At 45.8% G+C, this 21,940-nt stretch overlaps 1 protein-coding gene across 1 annotated transcript in view; it reads left to right on the top strand.

Moving 5' to 3' along the window:
• Positions 1 to 3,173: 3,173 nt before the first annotated feature.
• Positions 3,174 to 21,940, top strand: part of LOC119401521 (uncharacterized) — a 112,915-nt gene continuing 94,148 nt past the window's right edge. Inside the window, exon 1 of the mRNA XM_049412122.1 lies at positions 3,174 to 3,313. Coding sequence (XP_049268079.1) covers positions 3,273 to 3,313 — 41 coding nt within the window. The 5' untranslated portion in view covers positions 3,174 to 3,272. The remainder of the gene's footprint in view (positions 3,314 to 21,940) is intronic.

Here is a 21,940-nt window from a genome sequence, read left to right as displayed (position 1 = left end):
TGTCGCTCTAGTAGGTAGGACTATCTCCGCAGAACTCTGTCATAATAGCAACTTGCGTAACTGGCGCGCATATCCAGCGAGCAGCGACATACTACACGAGAGAAAGAGGCACCAAGGCGCAGGCAGACCACCTAAAAGACTATACGAGTGGCTGTTTACGGGCAATAACTTTCACAGCCCAATTGTTCAGCTCCTCTTCGAAGGACTGCGCGTATTTAACTATATTGTGGCGTATGACCACTCACGTGGCACATAAATGTGTTTTACAAGAGCCTGGTATGGCTAACATTATTTGAAATGTCTTATATTACTAATTCTTGCCATGTTAAAGCAACTGTTAGTCAAAAATAAAAAAAAATGAAAGACAGTATATGAACACTGAACAGCGAGCAGCTGTGGAGCCTGTACGGTCAACAACCAAGTAAACTAAAGGGTTTTAGCATAAAACTTACATCGAAAGAACATGTTATAGCAAGTTGATGACACACAGGCTCTTACTAAGCAATCACCACTTCAGATATTCGTCGACGAACTTGCGACGAACTTGCTCTACAAGGTGCCCTCTAGTAAGATGTGTCCAGGAGAAGCCCCAGCTGCCTCGCCATGAATGTAGCCAATGCAGCGCGTTACTGTTGGTAGCATATAGGTAGCATATATTTGGCGAATAACACTGTTGCTTCCGAGATTTCTCGACGTTTGTGTAAGTAAAATGTGAGCTGAAAGAGCATCACGGAGGCACACGTGGCACATGAGATGCTTCAGACAAGAGGCTTCAGGAACCAGCGTGCAAACACTATCTGAACTTGCTATCAAGCGTAAACAGGGACCACAAGTAGAAAGCTTAGCTAAAGGTTGGAGAGAGACAGTAAATTGAGGTAAAAAAGGACACTAATTTCCGCAGCTTGTATAAGGGAGCACAGCGCGGCGTCGTGGTGGGGAGGAGAAAGGCAAAGGGAAAGGAGAGGCCACTTCACGGGGTGAGCACCGACAGGCTAACAAGCCCGTCTGGGTCTCAATTGGTCGATCTTGGAGTCATTCTCGTCGGTTGTGCTATACTGCCACTCTTCGTGTGTGGGAAAGGAAGATCACCATATGCTGCTTCGATTCCAGGAAGCGATCTTGGCAAGTTCCAACAGTACAAACAGAGTGTCTGATGTATGGCACCAGGGCTTAAAGTCTCCCTTCATAGGAGGGGGGAGCCTTATAGGGTGGGAGCCATAGGAGGGGGGAGCCTTATAGGGTATATATATATATATATATATATATATATATATATATATATATATATATATATATATATATATATATATATATATATATATATATACGTGTTATTCCGTGTGAAAGTCAGTTTCGTCAAAACCATGTACAGGCTTCAGAAGCTGTGTTTAGGATGATCACAGTGTAGTGAAGTCAACTGTATGTTGAAATGAACAAGTGATTATGAATGTATTTTACAAATAAGTATATTATTCCGAGTGTGCTTCTGTCATTTATTCACTGTTCAGATCCAATCACGCACTAGAAGAAATTGGCATTCTGGATACAATTTTTCAGAAAATAGATGTGAAGGGTTAAAGATATTTGAGCTCAAAGCAACTTACTCTAGCTGCAACGCGGAAGATTCATTAGTTGACTCACTGCAATGAGAACCTCAGTCGTGATAAGGCTGTATTTTATTTCTCACCGAATTGCCTAAAAAAGTAGCAAAATGGATGTGTACTTGGTTACACCAGATTCGTAATGCACAACTAAGCGAATGATTATTGAGTGAGAGAGAGAGAAGTCTTTAATGAAGAACAGAAAATTATGCCGGCGTATATAAAGGCACTTGCATGATACTCTGTATGAATATTGAGTGGTATCCTATAGACACCTAGGTGAACCTTCGCTGATTCACGAGCAGGTAGCTTCACGTTCAGGTGCCTCGTGAAACCGCATGCTGTGCCAAGAAGCTTAATCGAACACGGTGGTGACCCGTCGTGTGCAGTGTCTCGGGGAAATGCTTGCAACAGTGTGACGATAATGGTTTTCCTGTTTTGCTCGCACCACATCAACCGAATAATCGCGTCATTATTTGGAAAATTGGAGAGTTATAATTTCCTCGCACAAAGCACTCTTGGCAAAAAAAAGAATCTACTCTAGTGCTTGTAAAATGGGTGCCGCAAAGATGTACAGTTGACCGGAGGAGGGGGGGGGGGTGCCCTTTAAGCTTTGTTGAGAGCTCAACAGTAGCTCTCAGCAAGAATATGACGGGCACCAATGCGAGCAATGGTGCCCACCTGCCCGGCATGTGCGAGCACCAAATACACGTAATGCCACCTTACGTGGTAGCTGAGTTTGCTGTGGCGTTCCTTATGCATTGTACGAGGTCACGGCTTTGATTTCCGACCGCATTCTGATGATGACTTATTGCGGAAACGCTTATGTACCTATATTTACCTGCACATTTCTAAACAAAACAGTCTAGCTTTAGTCAAAATATTTATGAATTCTAGCGACATGGCGTTTCTTCTAGCCCCAGTGTTGTTTTGGGACACTGAGCAAAATAAATAAATAAATAAATAAATAAATAAATAAATAAATAAATAAATAAATAAATAAATAAAACTTATATGGTAACAGAGACCACACTGAAAAATCAGATGGTTGGCGGAAATGTAAAGAATATAAAATACCTTTGTACTTTTGTTTCATGGACTATTGAAAAGCTTTTGCCTCCATTAATTACTTAAACAATGGATATACCTTGAAAAAACGCAAATCCCTGGGTGCTCTCATAATTGAACACTATATTCACCAGACAAGAAGCGCTTATCAAGCCAAACGTTGGTAACACAGATTGGCTTAAGGTTCAAAAAGGATTCAAATAAAGCTTCTTCGCGGTAATTGTTTACCTCATGCACAGAATACTCTACGCTTCATTCCTCCAAGTTTGAAGAACAAAGGAAACCAACTCGCAGTATGCAGACGATGCAACTCTTGCAGCAGAAAGCATAATGGACCTAAAAACCCTCATTGTGCAGATTAAAGAATGGAAGCGAGAAAGGTGGTATTGTTCTAAACACAAGTAAAACTAAAGCTTTGCAATTAAGTGAATAACAGATGATTCCAGATAAAAAATAATAACTGTCGGGGTTCTACGTCCCAGCACCACTACATGATCGTGAGAGGCAGTAGAGCAGCGCTTCGGAAATTTAGACCACCTGGGGCTCCTTAGCGTGCACCTAAAGCTAAGCACGCGGTCCTCTAGCGTTTTTCTTCCGTGGAAAATGCGTCCGCCGAGGCCGGGATTCGGTCGCGCGACCTTTGGGTAAGCAGTCCAGATAAAAAATGACATAGTAAGTGTTATACTGGAACATACTTTTTTATATTTTAGGTTCGAGAACTGGCAAAAATGGCGGCTCTACAAAAGAAATTAATCGAAGAATTGTTCTAGGAAAATAGAGCGATGGATGAACTCTCAAAGATTATGAAAGACAAAGATGTCCGCCTTAAAACTAAAATGCATCTTGTTAACGGTTTTTCCTGTGGCGATGCATGGTTGCGAGTCGTGAGAAAGAAGCTATACTATTTTTGAGCTATGCTGCTGACGTGAACTTTTGAGAATCCCATGGGCTGCCGCACATCACAGCCACGAGGGAGATTAATGACGAATTTTTTTTTTCCAAGTAAAGCTCCTGAGACTAAAACTTTCCTGTTCGGCCATGTCATGCGGGTTGCCGGTTCAGTGGAGCTAGCGTAAATTGATGCTATGCAGGTAGGAGAAAACGAACTCGCCCGTGAACGATATGCTTAGCTGGTATTCTTGAGGTCACAGGGAAAGGAGGAAGTGAGCTCAAAGCGGTACTGACACTATTTTTCGAAAGGGAGTTTACTGTGCCTTGCAAATATCCTGTATACAGAGACGGCTCTGATCAAGTGCGAAGCTCGGCAAATGCTGATGTTCTATTTCGATATTAAAGTCAATTTTCCCATGGTGCACCTGCCGACATCGACGCTAGCTTGACGTCAGGCTACAGTACTAATTCTGGTGACTTCACACAGGAGCCTGGCTAGTTGTGATGAGGTCAGGTATCAAAACTTCCAAAATGGCCGCCTGCGCGTCACTAAAACATTCAAAATGGCCGCTTGTGCGTCACCAACGGAGCCACGGTGCGGAGCGGCTGTGGAAACGTCACGGTATCTCGCGAGAGCACGTGACGAAATGCTCATACCATGTTGTGACGTCAAGGTACAGTTGGAACCTAAACTAGCTTTTAAAACATGCTGTAATTACTTTTTCGGCGTGCACTCACGCTTGGCAGTACATTTTCTAGGCTCTTGAGGGCTTGGCCTTTCATTTGATGGAAGGAAACGACAAATGAAACTGGTATTTGATAGATATTACTGGAGTTCACACACTCATGGTGTCACCAAGAGTGGAGAGCGACTACATACTACCTGTCCACGGCACTGGTTTCAGCGTACGCGATATTAGAGCAGGACACTCATGTGGTGGATTCGAGGTTATGTTCAGAACATTCCTTCCCTTGCAGAGGTGGTAGCATCGAAGCTGAATGAAAGAGAGAGCGAGCTCTGCATTGCACGAACGGTGTAAGGTGTTCGTAGCAGAGCAAGAGCATTGAACTACTCTATAGGCCGCAGCGAACTGTCTGGCGAATGCCCATGACTTAGTTCCTTGTTTCGTTCATCGACCTTTATACTTCCGTCAGGAAACAAACCAAAATCCGTGCCGCTACTGCAAGAAACAAAGCTTCCTCGCTGCGGCCGGAGTTGTCGCTGAAATGTGCGAATCGGTGCACCTTCCTCGCATTGGCCGGTCACATATATCGCGCCGCAGAGAGAAGAGCTCTCACGACGGGCCGTGCAGACCTCGGGCCGCCGTTTCGACCCTCGGACGCGTGCTGTATAGACCCGGGGCGCTCACAAAGGGAGGCGACATTTCCATTCGAAGCGATTATCACCCCTAATGACGCCGTAAATTTCTTCTCCCCGCGCCGCTTCGCCGTCGTTCCCTTCCTTTTCATTGCGCGGCTCGGAGGGCGACGTTTTCACGCGCGTCGGTGGCCCCGTCGCACGGGGCGACCATTTGGGCAGGTGGGGTAAATGCTAGTTAATGTGCGAACGCCACCGCGGCAGCAAGGAGGGACGCTGACACGCCGAGATAAACAATTTCTCGAGAACGGACAGGGCGTAATCCCCGTATCGGACACGCGATCGCCTGCTGGCGCCTGGGAGCTCGCACGCCGATGAATACGTGCCCGAGCGCCGTAATTCACGGCGGCACGGCGCATGCGAGGCGTCATTATATGATCGCGGATTTACCGCGCCTTTTCTCTGCCTCCGCACAATGACCTCGCGCGCGCTCCAATAGGTTTTATAATCTTTTTCTACACCGCGCAGGCATTGTCGTTGCCGTGTACAGTGTTGATGCGGAGAGAAAAATATGTGTGAGAAAATCCAGCTGTGTGTAGCCTCCTTGTCCGTTGTTCGCGGCGCCCTTCTTTTTGCCTTACATTCGTGAGCTTTTGACCAACGTTACAAAGGCATGTTTTCGATCCGCCGAAGAAGGCTTCCTGGTTGCAAATGGAGAAGAGGGCGAAGCTTTAGACTCCCGCGTTTTATCAGGCAAAAAAGTGCAGTGGCCTAAAGCTTGCGACAGTGTCTTTTCCTCTGCATATAGCTTTCTTCCGAGTCCCCCATAAAACATGTGTGAGTTTAAGTTATGATGTTTCTAAGTAAAATAAAAACAAGACGTGCGTCTTCTTCGTATAGCCGTTTGTAAAGTGAAAACGTTACCTAACGGGTGCAATATGGTCATATTAGCCTGAAAACTAGGCAAATTGGGTACACAGCTGTTTCGACGTTATTGTGCGCCTGATTCGCAGCTGCGTCCGCTGCAGTATTACTATAAACATTGCAGTGCCATGGCATCCATTGAAATGCTATAGTATGATTCATTGGGCTTGCTTTCGGTCGTTTTTTCAGCGTCCCTTACAAGAGAAACCATGTTCAGATATTGTTTGTCTCTCTGCTTTGTAGTGGTGCGAGAGCACAGCTTGCGAATTGCTCGAAATAACCCATTTTTTGTGCATTGTCTACTGATGCCATGAAGCGCAACTCGCCTGGAATTACGATAAGTTCTGACGCTGCCGTGTGACATCTTTCACCTTGACCTAATTTGCTGCGGATCTCTACTCTGGGACGCGAAAAGAAGTTCGAATAACCCTGACTGACAGGAAACAAAGTACCAGGGGAATATTCACAGTTTGGTTTGTTTTGTTTTCTGTAGGCGGTGCTCGAATAGTGAAAATTTCTAACCAAAGCTAATTATACAAGGCTTGTGCGGAGTTCATTTAAGGTGGGGTGAGACTTCGTTTGGTCTAAAAATTCGATTTTGAGATTTTGCAATCATCTGACAGACAATTTCTTTATCTTTCAGAAACTATATCACACATTGTTATTCATGGTTTCAAAAATAATATTTTTGTCCTTCGACACGTTGACAGGAAAAGATGGTGTACCTCGACGTCAATGCTCTCAAGTTTTGGATCAGAAACTCCGGTTTTGCTTTCAGTTTGGAATTTTGTTTTGTGTGTAGTATCGCAATGCTCATAGGCGTATCTGTCGGGGGGGGGGATGCAAGCGGGGCGCGAGACCCCCTCCCCCCGCCGCTGAGAAAAGTTAGGGGGGTGGAGCCCCCCCCCCCCCACTTTCGACAGCGGTCATTGTCGGCTGCAGACTGGGAAACTAACAATTGAGGCAAAGTTTTACTTGAACGCAGCAATCACGTAATTATATAATAAAATTTGTCCTACGATTCTGCTGTGACGACTGTCCTTCGTATTTCATGACAACGCACTGTAGGCTCTCCGCGGTGCGGGCTGCCTATGCGACGCTTTCGCGCCTTGCGTTCGAGCGTTGCAGTAAAGGCCACCACTCAGCAGGGGCTCTATAACATTAGAGCAATCTGTCATTATTTAATTTTGTTCTGCCTTGCCTGAAATTTCGGCGACGCATATACGGGCAAGAACCAGTAAAGGTTTTATAGCCCGATCGAACGCTGTTTCTCTTTCAGGAAATTTAGTTTCTTTCTTTGAAAACGAACAGCATCGCCGCTGCTCCATATCCCCGCTGCTGTGAGTTGATGAGTGTGCAGTATTTTAGTTGTGTCGAGCCGGGACAGCTAAAAGAGGTCTCCGATTAACCTGCTTCACCTTGCTTATCATATGGTAGCCTGCAGCGATCGTGGCGGCTTATAAGTAAGGCAGTGTAATCGAGGACATTGAGAAGCCCAGCTTTCAAGTTTACCCCGTTACTTGGTCTACCTCACCAGGGAGATGATCAGCGTCCACGGTTTTCTGGACTAAGAAGACTGCCCACCTGCAAAAGATTGCTTCGTTCCTAATCATGTTTATTTCTCGCTCCACTTCTCTCTTAACAAGGATGAGTTCACAGAGAGTTATATACGCGCAAAAACAGCTCAACATCGTTATACTATAACTGAAAGTATCTGTTATACGCTTATGAATCCATCTCGCCAGCTACTATAAGTAGCCGCTGCCAATGTGATTGGCGGCAGCCTTTTCGAATTACGTTCAGAATGAGAAACTGTCCGGCTATTTTGCAGAGTTTTCGCAGAGTTGTGACTTCGCGTAACAAGGAGGCGATTTTATGGCACACCGAAAAATTTTGACGAATAGCGAAGAACCAATGACCAACAATATGCCGTACTGGAAATAGTTTCTTCTTCTTTTTTTTTTCATAGTCGGGCGTAAGTGGTCATTACGTGGTGGATCACTTACGCGTCATTTGTTGCGTCGTGTTACGAGCAGGTGCTGTGAGCATGACCCAGAAAATTTCGACCAATCGTTAACAGTCGACCTATACGGAAGGAAACAATGCGGGGTAGATGAACCTTATAATCGCCCACATTTTTTCAAAGAAAATTTGAGCTTACACAGCTTACGTGGGTGTACTTACTTGGAGGAGCCGGAGGGGAGGAGTAAAGGGCCACTTCACCCCTTTCGCTCCACCACCCGCACAAGCTGCGAAAAGTAGGAAGGCAAGGAACGACACCTAGTATATAAATTCGTAGTCATTCATAATCTTATATTCACAGCCAGCTCAATGTGGTTTCCATAAAAATTAATCGACTGAACTTGGTCTTCTTCAGAATGACTTTAAATTTTTTTTATTGATATGATATATAAGGAGATGTTGGCGCACAATTATGGCGCCGGCTACTCATTAGCCCTTGAGTGAAACTTGAACACATATCTTAAGGTAAAGCATACGAGGCAGTTCATGGAAAATAGAAGACTTTAAATTAGAGGGCTCTTACACGAAAAAAAAATTGGTATTCGGCTTATTCTGAAGACTTCTGCGAAGTGCTTTGCTTTGTCAGTCACATGTTTTGTTTAATAAGTCAGAATTTAAGGTACTAGAGTCATAGCAGGTTCTTCATAACTCATCGTATTTACAACGCCACGCTGAGACTGTGAAGTTTGTAGATGGAATGCTCAGATGGAGAACAGGATAAATGTGGCTGCACTTTCTAAAACTGGCGTTTTTTTTTTTTCCATAATGTTATTAAACACTGCTGTGTTGTCGCGGTATAGGGCGGCCCAGACTGCACAATCTGGTTGTGCAGCTTCCTTGATTTCACATAACTGTTTTAAAAAGTAAATTGTATCTCTGTATATAAAAAACACGTCCAATTGAGAGCAAATGTAACAAATGCTGTCAAGTGCTAGTTTCACGCATTCTTCCCTCGTGATAGCTATATATGTATATACTGCTTTGAGATCCCGTGTTAAATTGCACGGCCGTCGGGATCGGCACAAATTTTTCATCATATGGGTGCATGCAAAGTGTGTGGCGTTCGCCTATAATGCGATCACATAATGACAATTGCTTTAAGTCACCTTGCGTACCACGAAAATATGACAGTAATGGAACAAGGGAATAGCATGCCAAACCTGTAGTCGGTTGCGCTTATTGAAAGGGAGCTGTGTGATATATATACTCTACAGCATCCCACATTGTCTTAAACAAGTGCAAACATGGTGAACGAGAACAAATAACAAATGACTGTGCCTAACTAAAGAAATAAATGAATTCGCGTGTGCGGTGCCTAACATGAAACATCTTTTTTTTTTTTTTTGAGTGTCAAATTATTGGAAATGAGATATCCGCCGTGTGTTTTCATTACGGAACTGTGTATCCGAGTAATAACCGCTACTCTCTTGCAGGAGAATCATGCGAGATTGTTTCCACATGCATCGGTAGTTATTAGGGGCTGTTCCAACATCTAACCCAATATCGAACATAGCCTAAAAAGAAGAGAAACGAAAAGTTTCGTGGAATCTGCTCAGCAACAGATCGGCTTGTTTACTTTACCTGATACATGTGTAATACCGTTAACATCTACGTGTAATGCAAACTTAGGCGCTTGTATACGAGAAAGAAAGCGAAGTGCGTTCAGGTCTGGTACACGATGATAGTCATAGAATTCCAAAAAAAAAGAGAGAAAAATACAAGCTCGAAGAACGGATTACCACAGCACGGAGCCTTGGAAGAATCGAAACATGGTGAGATTGTCTAAATGATAAACTGATTAGCCAGAATTTATGGGTGCCTAAGGCGAGCTGTGATTATTCTTTTTTTTTTCTCTCTCTCTTTAATGGCTTTATTCCGTTTACACAGAAATACAATGTCCGTAGATACCAACGAAACGGGCGGAGGAGAGAGGCAGTCAAAACTTTTTCACCTGCATGAGCCGTTATAGGCTTTCAGAGCAACGTCGAGCTGCGCCACTGCTCTTATCGCAACTGGGGGCATCTACGGCCACAACACTGCCGCCCCTGCTTCCGCGCACGCGCAGAGATCTCGGATTGCATCTGTGGTGGGTCACCATGTAACTATTGCTGACTAGCAGTGCTCCAGGCCGAATGAGGAGCGCATGCGCGCACGTGTCTTTGCCGCCGCCGCTGGCAGATCCAGCGACAAACCGCCTTCGCGGTCTGCGCCCAGTAAAACGCATAGCTCAGCCGCACGAGCGTCGCGCCCAAACTTGAGCCTGGGTTCCCTATAGCACAGGAAGCCAGCCGTGTGCCTGTCTTTGGAGTTTATGCACGCCAATCATTTTGCTCATAGATTTCTGGAAATTGCTTCACACATCTGCGTATATGCCTTTCGATTATTTATATTCATTCTCTGAGTGGCATGAGTCACCTGGAGACCCATCTTTTTACAGGAATTAATGTAAATTATAGCTGAGGCATACGAGCTCTATCTGTTTATATTTACATATGCTGGGAAGCTCTACACAAATAATGATTGAGGAAAGTAAATAGAAGGGGTGATCTCATTTCGCTCACAGTAGTAATTTCTTTTACCTAGACCGTGTGAGGACGAACCCTGCAAAAAAAAAAAAAAAAAGAAGAAGAAGGCCGGGGAAAGGGGGGGGGGGAGGAGTCCATGATAAATAGAAAAAAAAGATGCATCTTCAAAAACAAATATATTTCCTCCGTTGAAGCAAACTTTCTGTAGTAAGAAAGTTGAAAATAACCTTTTTTCTGCTTTTTTTTTGTGCACTCTTTACAGTGTAACTTACGGGTTTGGTTTGTCACTGCCAAATATAAAGTTGCATATACTAGGTCCACTTCAGTAGTCACATTATTCGAGTATCATATTCTTGTGTGCAATTTGACTCTACTCTCAACCGTTGTGCGTACTAATTGAGCAGAAACAGCCGATCACGTGCCGCGCACACCGCTCAGCCGGTGGCGGCATGACTTCAGGCGCAATGCGCGGGGTCCAGGATCTCGCGGACTGCGAGAGCTACAATAAGGAGATGATCGCGGCGCTGTATAAACCACGACCACGAAGTTTTGAGCACCCACTCTAACGTTGTCGATCTTATGCTAAGCGTGCCTCATGCTAAGCAGTCCCTGTCGGAAGTCATCGCCAGCTCTCCACGCTTTCTTTTCCGTAAAAGTGTGCTCCCCGAGGGGTCGCTTCCCCGCAAGTATCTTCCATTTTTGTGGCCCGTGGTGGTGGTTGTTGACGCTGCCTCGTCGCCTCGCCGTATAAATCACGACATCGGAGCGAACATTTCGCGTGCGGCGCCGCTCGCGTGAAACGCGCGTTGCGCTGCAGCTGGCGCGCTAGCGGCAGCGCGTGTGCCGCCGCCTCCGTCGGCACCACCGCATTAGTTCGCGAACAACGTCGCTTGGAAGACGACGGGAACTGGGAAAACGCCGCGACGCGCCGGGTGCGCCACACTATTTTCATGTTACCAGCCCCGCAGCGAGCAGCGGTTAACTCGACTCCCGACCGCATCAGCGATGCAGTGACCTGCGGCTCAAAGCGAGTCGACCGCGCCGAAAGAGGAGCACGTGCTTGACGACAACGACGACGGGCTCCGGCGAAGAAAGTCGTGAGCGGAGGTTGGGCGGGCCGAGGGCTGCTCGGCTTGCCGCTCTTCGGCTCATTATGCCAAGCGTATCCTGTCGCGCGACATCTGTCGAACTCTTTTCAAAAGCAGCACCGCCGCCACCACCAGCGGCGGTCCGGGAAGACGACGACGACGCATCGCCGCTGCCACCACTGACACTCGCGGACGGGGGTCTCTCTCGCACGCCATTAGGCTGCTGCGCGCGATCCTGAGGGCGCTTCTTCCTTCTCCGGCACTTGCTTTTTCTCGAATCGAGGCTGTTCCTTCTACTCCTTTTCTCCTTTCTTTCTTTCATCATTTTACGTCCCCCCCCCCCCTCCGCCACCACAGCATAGTTCTTTTTTTTTCTTTTCTCGTTCCTCTGCTCGCTTCGTTGCACTAAATTTGCTGCTATCCCCCTTCTTCTTTCGAGCGGCGCTTAAGTATAATGTAAACAATAAACAAAAGATGCGGTGTTGTAGATGGGGCGAGGCGTTTCTGGATGGAAACACACTTTGCTGTGAAATGAGTTGCTCTACAACGCGGAACAGCTCCGAAGCGATACAAAAGATGGCGCGTGATGCTACTCTAGCGACGGCGGCGACGACTCGGCGATCGACGTGCCAATCGCGCGTGGAGAAGACAGTGTCTTTTGCCACCCTCGCCTCCTTCTTCTCGTGTTCTTTTTTCAGCGATAGCAGCGCGGTTTCTGGGGTAAATCATCATTTTACTTTCCGTCCAGGTGTCATTCTTTTTCTGCCTCTTCTTCTTTCTTCTTTCCCAGTATTGAGTGCAAAGCGAAAAAAAAAAAAGCTCGCCGAGCATTTCTCAGCGTTAGATACGCGGGTGTAATTGATGTTTCTTTCATTCTTTCGGAGTTTGGAGAACGCGGCAGCTCAGCTACAGCTGTTAGTGTCACAAATGGAGATTCTTCTTTCTCCGCTTTCTCCACTTTCTTTACTTCTTTTTTTTTTCTCTATAGAGTGCTGTTTTATTAAGGCCAATGATGTTCACCAACGCCGGGTGGGTATAAACCCTCATTAAGATATACATGGCTGTCGGGCTGCAGCGCTGAGGCGTGCTAAGTTTTGACATTAATTCTGATCGCGCCGTTTTTTTCACTCTCTTTAAAAACCTTGTTGCGTGCAGCTCGGCTTCGCAGCGTCGCTTTAAAGCTTCTCCCGGTTCCAACACGCCCGGCTCCACTTTGGTCCGTTTACTTTTGTCTCTGCGTGCGCGCGCGCGCCTGTGTCAGTGTTGAGAAACAAAAGTATGAAGTAAGACAGAGAAACAGGGTGGTCTCTTTTTTTCTTTTTTTTTTTGCACCCTCGTCAGTGCAGTGAGAGGAGGCGCACTTTATCCCGGTACGTCAGAAAGAGAAGGCGGATGAGACGTCGACAATACCCCGCCGCGCACGGATCCGGCAGAAGACGGCGTGGGCGACACGTGTGTCGGAATCGAATGTCATCTCCGCGACTTCCTTCTCTTCCGACACGCCGAGCTGCCATTGCTCGGTTTCAGCCGCGTCTGCTGTGCATGCAGACTTCGACGAGTCAGGCACGGCACAGAAGCGCACGTCGTCCGTGTGGCAGATGTGTGTATACTTGTATATAGGTGCGGGCTCTGACGGGGCGCTCATTTCTGGTTGGAAGGGTAAACAAGCTGTCACTAATGACTTAAATGTTAGGGAGACCTAGCAGCAGCAATATTCGATGTTTGTGCTCTGAGAATGTGGCTGTGATCGTCCGTTTTGGCTGTGGTAATCCGCTTCCGTATACTCTCTCTACAAAACGCCTTGGGGATGATTAATTCAATATATAATATCGTCGTGCTATTTTTCAACTTTACAATGGGGAACGGAGATGTCGCCTCGTATAGTGAACCGATTGTATCGGCTAATTTTCTAGATAGAGGATGAAATTTATAATGCGTCCTGGTTAATTCTTTTCATAAGGTTATTCGAATAATATTGCTGTTATAAACGTTGTTGCTTTTGTTGTCATGGTTGCAAACATTAAAAAGAAGGCGTGACAGAAAACGAAATAAAGATCAAGTAGCAAAATTACACTATAAGAGCCACGAAGCTCGGCTGCGCTTCAAGAAGGGAGTGAGAGAGAGAAAAATGAAAACGAAGAAAGGAAAATTCGGCAGATCCCACGCCTTGTGGGAATCGTTTTCATGCGAAGCAGTCAGCGAGTAGTTGTTTATGCTACATTTTTTGGCTTTGGGCCACGCGTTACGAGGTGGATCGACGGGTTTTTGTATGTGTAGTATAATTGTGAGCACATCGTGGGCATACCAGGCACGTCGATAGCACTGGCGTTTAAAGGGTAACTTAAGGTCTGACGTAACGTCTGCAATCACGTTAGAGCACATACGTCAGTATTATTGAAATAAAGTGCACTTTAAAGTACCATGATATGAATATCATAACTTTCGTTAGCATATTCCTCCAGGGTCGAGCAACGCTTGAATACGGCTTGCTGGTTCATAGGAATACAAATGTAATGTTTATTAGACTGCTGTGTAAGCGGAGCCAACACTGGTACCACCCACGTTAACCTGAAATCGTAAAAGTACATATATAGTGTTTATTGCTTTGTTATAAAATTAGATAGCCAGCGCCACAACCACAATTGACGCTGCACCGACATTACGCCTGCATGGGGTGTTTTTCCAAACCAGTTTCTAGACCTGGCGTGGCTCTATTGCAGAATAGCTAGTCAGCCGCGCAGGATGCATGGGTTTGGTTCCTGCTAGGACCCTAATTTTTAGTCTTTGCCTTGGTCAGGCCAACGCTGCCGATGTCGGGTTTTGTTAAGGCTCTCGCATTTAAATTACCAATATCTGTTCTCGCCGTTCCTAGGTAAATATAAACTGTCAATCACCTGTAGCACATAACCGTAAACCGCGGCCTGTGGTAAACAGTTATGTGCCAAATGTGTCTGAAGGAGAGGGTTTGACGACGTACGCGAGAGAATTTTCAAGTTATTCATGTCATGACCAGACAGTCATATTAGTCAAATCCTCTTACCCTCCCATGCCAGTTTTGGTCTACACCAAGTTAAGGAGGCGATAACGAGAGCACCCAGACGTGGGCGGTTAGATAGATAGATAGATAGATAGATAGATAGATAGATAGATAGATAGATAGATAGATAGATAGATAGATAGATAGATAGATAGATAGATAGATAGATAGATAGATAGATAGATAGATAGATAGATAGATAGATAGATAGATAGATAGATAGATAGATAGATAGATAGATAGATAGATAGATAGATAGATAGATAGATAGATAGATAGATAGATAGATAGATAGATAGATAGATAGATAGATAGATAGATAGATAGATAGATAGATAGATAGATAGAAACGTTCAAAGGGCTTTGGGGAAGCGCCATGTGCATAATAATCGCAGCCATTTGTTGGGCTGCTTCTAGTGAAGCCAGGTGGGAACAGTCCAACAGTACGCTTTCCATTTTCTCGGTGTGAGGAGTACTTTCGCCGCCGGAAAAATACTCACTATGAAGAAGCGCAAACACAACGAAGAGAGGGAACGACAACCGTCACTCAGCATAGTGACCGTGTGTATGTCTGACTTTTGTTAGTTATGCACATTATTTTAAAAACGGTTTATGTTGTGCTAAAAATTCTTCGAATGCTTTTTTTGTTGGACCAGGGTGGTTTAGCTCTGATCGGCCGAGAGAAAGAAAGTGTGTGTCTGGCGGAGGCGAGAGAGGGGGGGGGGGGAGGAAGGGGCTCGGCTTCATTGAAACGTTGCCGCAAACAAATGTTATTCCATCTCTGTTCTCGGTATATGATGATTCTTTTTTTTTTCGGTATCTTGACACTTAATTGCTTGATCAGTAATGTTTATTCTTTGTGTTTCTTGTCTTTTCCGGTCAACTTTTTATAAAGTGTTTTTCTTTAGCTGGGAATTGGCTTGTAGCATAGCGCCGAAACAAACTTGCACAAAATATTATGTAACAGACCAACACAAGTGCTAATTTTTAAAGTTGTTGAAAGTTAGCGCTTGTGTTCGTCTGTTGCTTCTTCTTTTGTCCTCGTTTGTTCCGGCGCTATCCTACAAGTCAGTTTACGATGTACCAACAATTAAGCCCATATTGGTACCCTTGTCGACTTTGTTTCTTTAATTGTGCTATTAGAAGTACTTGGCATTTCATTCGACATTAAAAGCCTAAATTTTGCCAATATTTAATTTCAAACAAACTATTAAAACACTCCTATGCTAAAGGTAAGATAGACATGCCGGCTTTAAAAATATAAATAGACAACTTTAGCTTTTGAGATTATTGCACTATCTTGGAAGTTGTTTCCGTTAACCTGTAGGGGCATCTGGTACGCTAAACTACACGTTGGACACAATGTAATAACTGATTCGGTAGCTTGAAGCCTTTACTAAAAACGTGTCACTGTGGCACAGACACGTCGAAGTGTCTGCGTTTTTCGCGCGAATAAACGTCATGTTTTCTTGAAGCGAATTCACTCTGAAAAGAAACATTGTTAAGATCACAAGATTATCCGTTGCATAAAGCTATCACATTTCGAAAGCCATTAAAATAGTAATACTTCTATATAGCAGCTCACGGCATTTACAGATGTGTGCTCAACATCGTCGTTGCGTAAACATCCGATCCGTCACGGCTATGTAAAGCTCTGTATAGCCTCATCTTGATAAAAAGAAGTAATTTACGAGGATTCTGTACGTTCATTATATACACGGTACGAGATTCTTGGGAGTTCACTTGAAGTTTTGAGTTCCATAGAACTGTATCTCAAAGTTAATCTGTGCTCCCCTTCAAATACGAGATTACGCGTTCTGCAGCACAGCTCTCTGTTGCTTATATGGACAAATGGCAGGCGCTCTGCATACTCTGTTTCGTACATAGCATGCAGTGCTGTGAAAGCGACGCAAAAAAGTTCGATTATCAAAAGGTTATCAAAGAACTGCGCATAAGGCGCCACGACAAGCTGCAAATGACCCCCCCCCCTCCCCCCCACCATCCCAAGGAAAAATAAAACGCAACGAACCGCACATTGGCTGTTTAAAGAGAGAGAGAGAGAGAGAGAGAAATGTAATGCGGAAAGGCAGGGAGGTTAACCAGAAAACATATCTGGTTTGTTTAAATAACGCGTTAGTAACAGCCGTTTAGCAGAGTTTGTTGACCTGGAAGCTGCACAAAACCTTTTCATTTATTACTCAGCCCACATGAAGAACATTTCAAGTAATAACTGCTGTTCACAGAGCTATTTCTTGGTACGAACGCAGCTACTGCGTGAAGTCACGCTATAGCCTACACAGCGCTGCACGTTGTGTATGAAACGGAGTATAGGCAATATGAATGACTTTAGCTTCACTCACCCTCGCGCCCTCTGCTACAGACGGCATCATCTTACGGTCAAGTTGTAGCTCTCAACCATGTACCCACCAGCTTGCCACCCGGGCTTCACCGAAACCGTACAACATCCACTCCGCACACTGAGAACGCGTGTATGGCCTCTCTTTGACGCGATGGCGGCGGGAGTGCCGTGACGCGCGCAGACACGAAATCAAATGGGCCGCGGCTTCTACGTATACTGCTTTTTGCGTTCGTCGCCCGCCGTTTCCCCAGCCTCAAAATGAGAAGCCTAGTTTGATCGGGTGAGACAGTTTGCCCGTTTGCGTCGGGTGCTCCTCACGGCTGCTGCTTCTTTCTCTATACTCCGAGGACGTGAAAAAAATAAAGCTTGTCGTTCGGTTACCGCGGGCTTCGCGAGCTGTGAAAGAATGGCAGGGTGGCTTCAGTTTTGTTTGCATGCCTGTGTAGTGCGCTGCATTTGATCTTGTATATATATAGAATTTTGATGGTTGGTTTTGTTTTGCTTTACGGCTCTTCTGGTTGGTCGTGGCAGCGAGCGTTGACTGGCTTGTCATGCAGCGAGGCTGTTTCGAGAAAAATCCGCAGCGCGTTCGATGACGCGTTGTCGAGCTGTTATTTCTAAGCCTTCTTGTCACGAGTCGATATTCACCGTTGAAACGTTTTGCTCGTCTGAAATTTTTCTCCGACATTTGACAACTAAAGATTGGATTTTTTTTCTTGCAAATTGTCGATAACGCGCGGAGCCAAGGCGAGTCCGAAAACGAGGCCAAAATAATTAGGCAATAAAAGCGGTTTACAGCGTTTGTCGTTGTCGTACTTAGCCGAGTGAGGCGCGTTTGTAGTTTTTTAGCTTATGGTGGCTCGAATGTTCACAAAACATGGCATATTGCGCTCGTAAGCTGAATGCAGACGTCAATGCCAACGTGGGAGAGACTGAATGTGAGGCTATAAACGAAGTTCTTGTGGAAAACAGTTGTCGTTTCCATGATATACACAGTGTCTGAACGGTGACAGGGTTCGCACGCTTTATATTTGCTGCAGATTAATTACTGCTTCTCAAGTTGGCACGGGCCCGGTGAAGGTGGCACAGGCCCGGTGTGCCAGCCCCTGGCTACGCCACTGGTGGCGGGCGGGTACTATCGAAACAAACGGCAACACAAACGCACCTATTCTGTGAAAGAACTTTTCGGACGTGGGGCCTAAGTCCGTTCTGCAACATGTTGCCGCAACATCAACTTCTGGCATGTAGTGTATGTATTACGAATTATTTCCTCAACATTGAAAGATACTTAATGCCTGCGATATAGGGTATATGCCTCTGGGTATATGTAGTATGTAGTATGTTTCCTAAATATAGTAATTGGATCGCTGGGTTGACCTACATATATCATGGGAAATTTTGAGTGCCAAAACAAGATATTCACAAGAACGAGAGAGACAGGACGAGCGCTACCGTAATCTAACTTTATTGAACACACATGTGCAGAAAATCAAATGCATTGTCACAAACACATTTTCACCCCAGAAAAAATTATCAAGATATTCAGTTTCTGCCTTCCAAAGCTCACCGATGTGTCACTGACACGCTGAATATCTTGATAATTTTGTCTGAAGTGAAAACGTGTTTGTGACAATGCATTTGATTTTCTGCGCATGTGTGTTGTCTGCATATATTTGTTGGCGAAGCCGCAAATAAAGTTAGATGAAAGTAGCGCCCGTCCTGTCTCTCTCGTTCTTGTGAATATCTTGTTTTTGCGCTCAAAATTTGCCATTAGCTATGAACCATCTCGCCGAATTTCAAGTTTTGTTAAAGCTACATAGAATAGGAGAAAAAGGAGTGAGGATGTTTTAATAATTGCAAAAAATGTTAGCTTGTCATTGATTGCTACATACGCATGGGATCTGCCGATTTCTGGCGTGCTCAACAAATAAATTTTCAGTGTCGCGTAAAAAGCTTTAGCAGCAAACATTGTCTCCGGTTTGCCCTATTAAAATTTACGTTGCTTCCCTATTGCTTCATGTCGGTCTGTAGTCAAAGAACTGTCTTCTGTGCGTCGGCATACTTATATATTGTTCTTGAAGTACAGCTCCGAACGATATTTAGACCAGAAATGTTCGGCTCTTTTCCAATGTCGACACGAAAACAGATACAGCTATCATATTGCTGTGTTTTGTTGACCCGACTTTTTTTCATATGATGCTGTATATGCGTTTCTATAGACGTTGGAATCTCATTTCTGCAGGCCAGAAAGTACTCCACTGGCGAATGTCAACGATATTTCAGCTGAGTAAAGAATATGACCATTAGAGTTAAGTGAGCTCTCAATCTCAGAAGCTACAACTGCGAAGGCCGCGCGCGTGTAAGAAAAAAAAAAGAGAGAAAACCAAACAGATGAGTAGATTGCGATTGAGCACATATGTCGGCGACGAGGTACACACTCGCAAAAAATGTCGTACGTAGCTCACCCGGACACGCTCGTGCGAAAGGTTTTATTGCCGCCCAGTGAAGCATAAAATACAGCACGACATATAAATGGGAAATGAAGCAAGCAGAAACCGGGTTCTTGCATCGTTCACGTGGCGCACAGAAGCACCGAAGAAGGACACGAGGAAAGGGAAGTACACCCGCTGAGTAAGCGCCGGCTTGTATATAGCGCGGCGAGTCGTGTTTTGCAGAGCGCGCGCGATAAAGCTCTGGCTCTGCCGCCCCTCCCGCGACGTCTCTGCTGCACACGGCCACTTGTGTGCGCGCACAGCACAGCGCCGTGCCCCGAGCTCCTCGGATGTTTCCCTGGCTCGCGATATGAAAGGGATTTCTCGGTCGTCTTTCTTCGGGGCTAAGTGGATCAGTCAGCCGTGCCGATCCCCGACAAGACGGCGAGACCTGTGAGCGCGCCAAACCGACGAACCGCCGCTGCACCGCCACCGCCGTGTACGGTCGCTTGTCTCTTCTGCTCGCGACAGAAGCGGCTCTCATCTGGTGCGATGACACGCGCGTAGTCAAGGACGGAAAAAAAAGGGGGGGACGTGCTTGCCTACGGCCGGGGGGGGGGGGGGGGCGCAGCCCGTTCGATGACGTCGGGAGCAGCGATGTCGCCTCGCCACTTTGCTGGTCGTTTTGGAGGCTCGAGAGCATGGAGCTGGAGTCGAGGGATGTTGACAGCCAGAACACGCCGGAGGAACTGACGTGAATAGACGAGAGATGGCGTCCGCGCGGGGGCTTAGAGCACCGAACGACGATGAAGGACAGACTTGTGCTGCCGCTCATTCTCTTGTCTCCGCGGGCGGCACCAGGCGCTCTGCAAGAAGGCTTTCGCCGAATGAGCCGCACTTGTCTCTTTCGACTTGTCTCTCAACGCGCGTGCCTGCGCTCGCTTTTGTGCGCGTTTGAACGGATATGGTTTCCTTTATTGCCTCCCGCTTCTTTTGTTATTGCCTATCCTGGGTTCATTATACTGTGACAATTGCTACGTTGCTTGAGTAGGCTTGTGATGGCAGCGACGTGCTGGTGGCTTTGGCTTTCTTGTTAGGCGACAGGAACACTTCTTGTTACGAGTTATCTTCTGATGGGTTCTCCGTTCATTGAGCTGTCTAGTTCTTGGTCTTTCCCTGTCAAGTTTGTATGTGCAACGAAAACAAGCCAGTGCAAAGTGCTGCTGAATAAATAATAATTTAAAAAGGCATTTCTCTTGTTTGAAAATGTAACGACTTTTTTGTTGACATACAAGGAAATTCTCTTTTTTTAAATATGCAAATAAAACACGCAAGTATAATGTTTTGCACAAGTTTCGCTATGTTTAACAACTCTCTGTAGCACGTACAAGAAGGTTTAGTTCGAAATTTTATTCGTTTATAAGGTGACCGCTGATTTGATTTCTAAACGATGCATGACGAAAAAAGAAAGTCACAGTTGCGCCCGAAAGGCGAAACATTGATGCCAATAGGAATTTATTTGGCATCTACACTAATTAAGCTCTGTAGTTTTATCAGCCGTATGTATTGCAGTAAACATTAATTAAATGATGAGTATGGTTACACGCGCGTGCAGGCAATCACGTAAAGATGTCACTTGATGACTTCAAACACTTGCTGTCACCCCACTGTAGTTATGGACAGTGCAAGCAGACGGGAGCAAGCGTTTCGCCTTGCATCAAGTGCTCTGAAACTTCGAAACAGTGCGCCCTTTGACAGTAGGCACGCGGGAAGACAACCCACACGACGACACCAGTCGTCTCTGCTCGCCCAGCCAATGCACCTGCCGCAGTTTATCCGCAAAGTACAGGACGCGGGCCGCCGACGCGCTCAACCGTGCGGCGAGCTAGCGCAACCTCCACATCCAGGCCAACTCGGAGTAGCGCGCTCACCTACCTTAACGCGCGCCCTTACTCGGGGAACGCGCGTCGCGTTGAGCCACCGCCAAGAAAGTTTTAACACTGTGGACCCCAAGCCGTTGGGGCTACAAGCTCTTGCGTTGTTTTGTACTTTCTCCGCTTTCTTGTGTTCGCCAGCCGCGGCACAAAAGAACGCAAGAGCTTGTGGCCCCAACGGCTTGCGGTGTTCGGAAGGGCCTTGTCACACTTGGACTTCAAACGGAACATCACTACGACGCCGGCAGCGACGGGGAAATTTCGTTTGGATTGTCGCCTTAATTGCGCCGAAATAAAGGAAGGAAGAAAAATTAGCGCAGCTTGCAGTAAATCGCGCAAGGCTGGGCCACAGTAGAGTTACTGTGACCCAGTAGAGTTACTGTGAGTTAGTGTGAGCATATGCAGTAACTCAAGGTCACAGCAGAGCTGGTGGGCACCTAGCTGGTCCTGGCTTGGCTAGGCTTTTACCCTCTCACCTCTCTCTTTCTCACCCCTTGCTATACTATACTTTAAATGGCTATGCTTGCTCCGTTTCTCTTTCTCTATCCGTATTTCTCCTTCTTTCTCTCGCACTCTTTCTCTTTATTCTCTCTCTTTGTAATCGTTCTCTCGCCCATCAGAGTTATCGCATCCCACGCCGGAGAAATGGGCGCACGTGTTCTGGGAACGAAGCCGAAAACGACAATGAAGAAGACAGTGCGTGCCGGTTCATGATGATGATAATTTTCTATCTACGATACA

The sequence above is a fragment of the Rhipicephalus sanguineus genome, chromosome 1 (assembly GCF_013339695.2).
Source record: "Rhipicephalus sanguineus isolate Rsan-2018 chromosome 1, BIME_Rsan_1.4, whole genome shotgun sequence".
NCBI classification, from domain to species: Eukaryota; Metazoa; Arthropoda; class Arachnida; order Ixodida; family Ixodidae; genus Rhipicephalus; species Rhipicephalus sanguineus.
This window is presented reverse-complemented; position numbering and strand designations above follow the sequence as displayed.